General features: G+C 40.8%; 1 protein-coding gene across 1 annotated transcript in view; it reads right to left on the reverse strand.

Annotated features, from left to right (window-relative positions):
• Positions 1-255: 255 nt before the first annotated feature.
• The window catches only part of LOC108798516 (EH domain-binding protein 1-like), a 104394-nt gene continuing 102592 nt past the window's right edge, over positions 256-2057 (reverse strand). The window contains exons 16-17 of the mRNA XM_018570278.1: positions 467-581; positions 256-364 (exon numbers count right to left, since the gene is read on the reverse strand). Of these exons, the coding sequence (XP_018425780.1) occupies positions 277-364; positions 467-581 (203 nt within the window). The 3' untranslated portion in view covers positions 256-276. The remainder of the gene's footprint in view (positions 365-466; positions 582-2057) is intronic.

The following is a 2057-nucleotide window of genomic DNA, read 5'->3' on the forward strand; positions in this document are numbered from 1 at the left end:
TATATATATATATATTTTAAATCACACATTTAAATATTACTCCACATCATTAGCTCATTAGCAGCAGGTGAACAGAGACAGAAAAAAAGGATGGTGAGTAGTGCTTAGAAGGCATATTAGCAGCTCAGTCAAAGGCCAAGCACTGAAAATTTTTTGAAGGCCATTTGATCCATTTATAGATCTGAGGTGTTCTTTCTAATGATAGCAAAGAGTTTTTCAAAACTGTAATTTGTTTTACATATTTTTTGTATATATTTTTCCTTTGACCTCAAAGCCTTAACTGATGCGACATTTCTCCTTTTTGCTAAGCTTCCTCCTCCTTTGCTCAAGGCTTCTCTCTATTATTTCATCTTCTTCTATAGCTCTATAAGAATCAAGCAAGAATTATAAACATTACAAAAGGTGACTTGTGATTGATAGAACTGAAGAACTTGTTAGATTACATTTCTATGTAAATTATACATACTTCCTCTCTTTGATATGGAGATCTCTCACAAGGCCATCACGCTGATCTACTAGAGACACCAACTCATCAAGTAAGAGTTTTTCTCTTCTCTTCTGAGCCTCACTTTTCAAGCAATCTATGGTGAAAAACAAAATATAGTAAAAGTCTTGTTCTGAAACTTCATTCAACCTTTTGTAGTATTTAAATTGGAAGTATACTTCCACTCCAGCTTAGTGAATACAGCAATCTCCCTCCATGGGTGCAACATCTTCTACTTGTCTTCTTCCAGACTTGGCATCTTTGGCCATCTTGATTGGCTGGCTCAGGATGACCTAACTCCCGTGCATGCATCTGGCAGATGCTGGTATTGTATTGTATTGTAAGCTACGCATGCAAATGTGAACAGGACACTAAGAAGCCTTTATTGCAGAAGAGACATACAGGTTGATTTACTAAAGGCAAATAGGCTGTTCACTTTGTAAGGGAATTTGCACTTTGCAGGGGAAGTTTTTGCTTAGTTTAGTGAATGAGGTGAAGCTCTGCTGACTTTCATCACCCAATCATGTGAAAGTAAAAATAAAGTTTTTTTTATTTTCCTTGAACACAATTGGGTATTCTTTGCAAAGTGAAATTTAAATCACATTCACCAAGCTAAGGGAAACTTCCCTTGCAAAGTGAACAGCCTATTTGACTTCAGTAAAATAACCCCTCTTCTGCAAAAAAAAAAACAACAACCTTCCTGTTTACAATTTGTTTTGGAAAAAGGTTATAGTTCTGCTTTAAAGCTCAACTTTTTTTTTCTATTTTAGATGGAATGAAAAAGGGTTACAACTTATGTCAGATATGTATTGTTGTCTGTGCATCTGTAGGGCAGGACAGAAAGTGACACAAAAAAAAAAATCACATTTGTAGCAGAGTGAGGAAGGATTTAAACGTCTGGCAATAGGGTGTATTCACGAAGCTGCCAAAGGATCTAGCCGTAGCTTCGGCCGATCCTTCGGCTAGCTTCGGCCCCAGGACCCCTTCGGTTCAGTGGAACCGAAGGGGTGCTGTACGGGCTATTCACTATAGACCTACAGCTCCCAAACGTGGCCGAGCGGCTCAGTCGAGCCGAACGCATATGCCTTGGCTGAGCAGCGTTTAAAGCCGAAGCTGGCCAAGCGGCCGGCCGACAGCCTGCTTCTGAACAGCTGGGCGGAGCCAGCCGTGATCTTACGGCTGGCTCCAGCCGCTTGCAGAGAGATCAGCGTCCCTGGTTACCTGCTAACCAGGGACACTGATCTCCAAACAGCAAACTCTCCCTGGCGCTCCGGGATTCTCCCGCTCCCGGCCACCAAGGAGAGAAACACTGCTGTTTCTTTTTTTATTCTGACACGGAGTCGTTTCAATTTGCAATAGCCAATAGTAAACTAGCATTGTACCCACCCTCTGCTGCAGTTCTCCATCAGGTCCATCAGCAGAGGGCGGGTACAATGCTAGTTTACTATTGGCTATTGCAAATTGAAATAGCCAATAGGAATCTAGCAATGCATTCCAATGGGCAAAACATTTTTTTCCTTTTTTTTCTATTCTGACACGGCTCCGTGTCGGAATAAAGAAAAAAAAAAAAAAA

Source organism: Nanorana parkeri, unplaced genomic scaffold (genome assembly GCF_000935625.1).
Source record: "Nanorana parkeri isolate BGI_ZX_2015 unplaced genomic scaffold, ASM93562v1 scaffold1494, whole genome shotgun sequence".
In the NCBI taxonomy this organism is placed as follows: Eukaryota; Metazoa; Chordata; class Amphibia; order Anura; family Dicroglossidae; genus Nanorana; species Nanorana parkeri.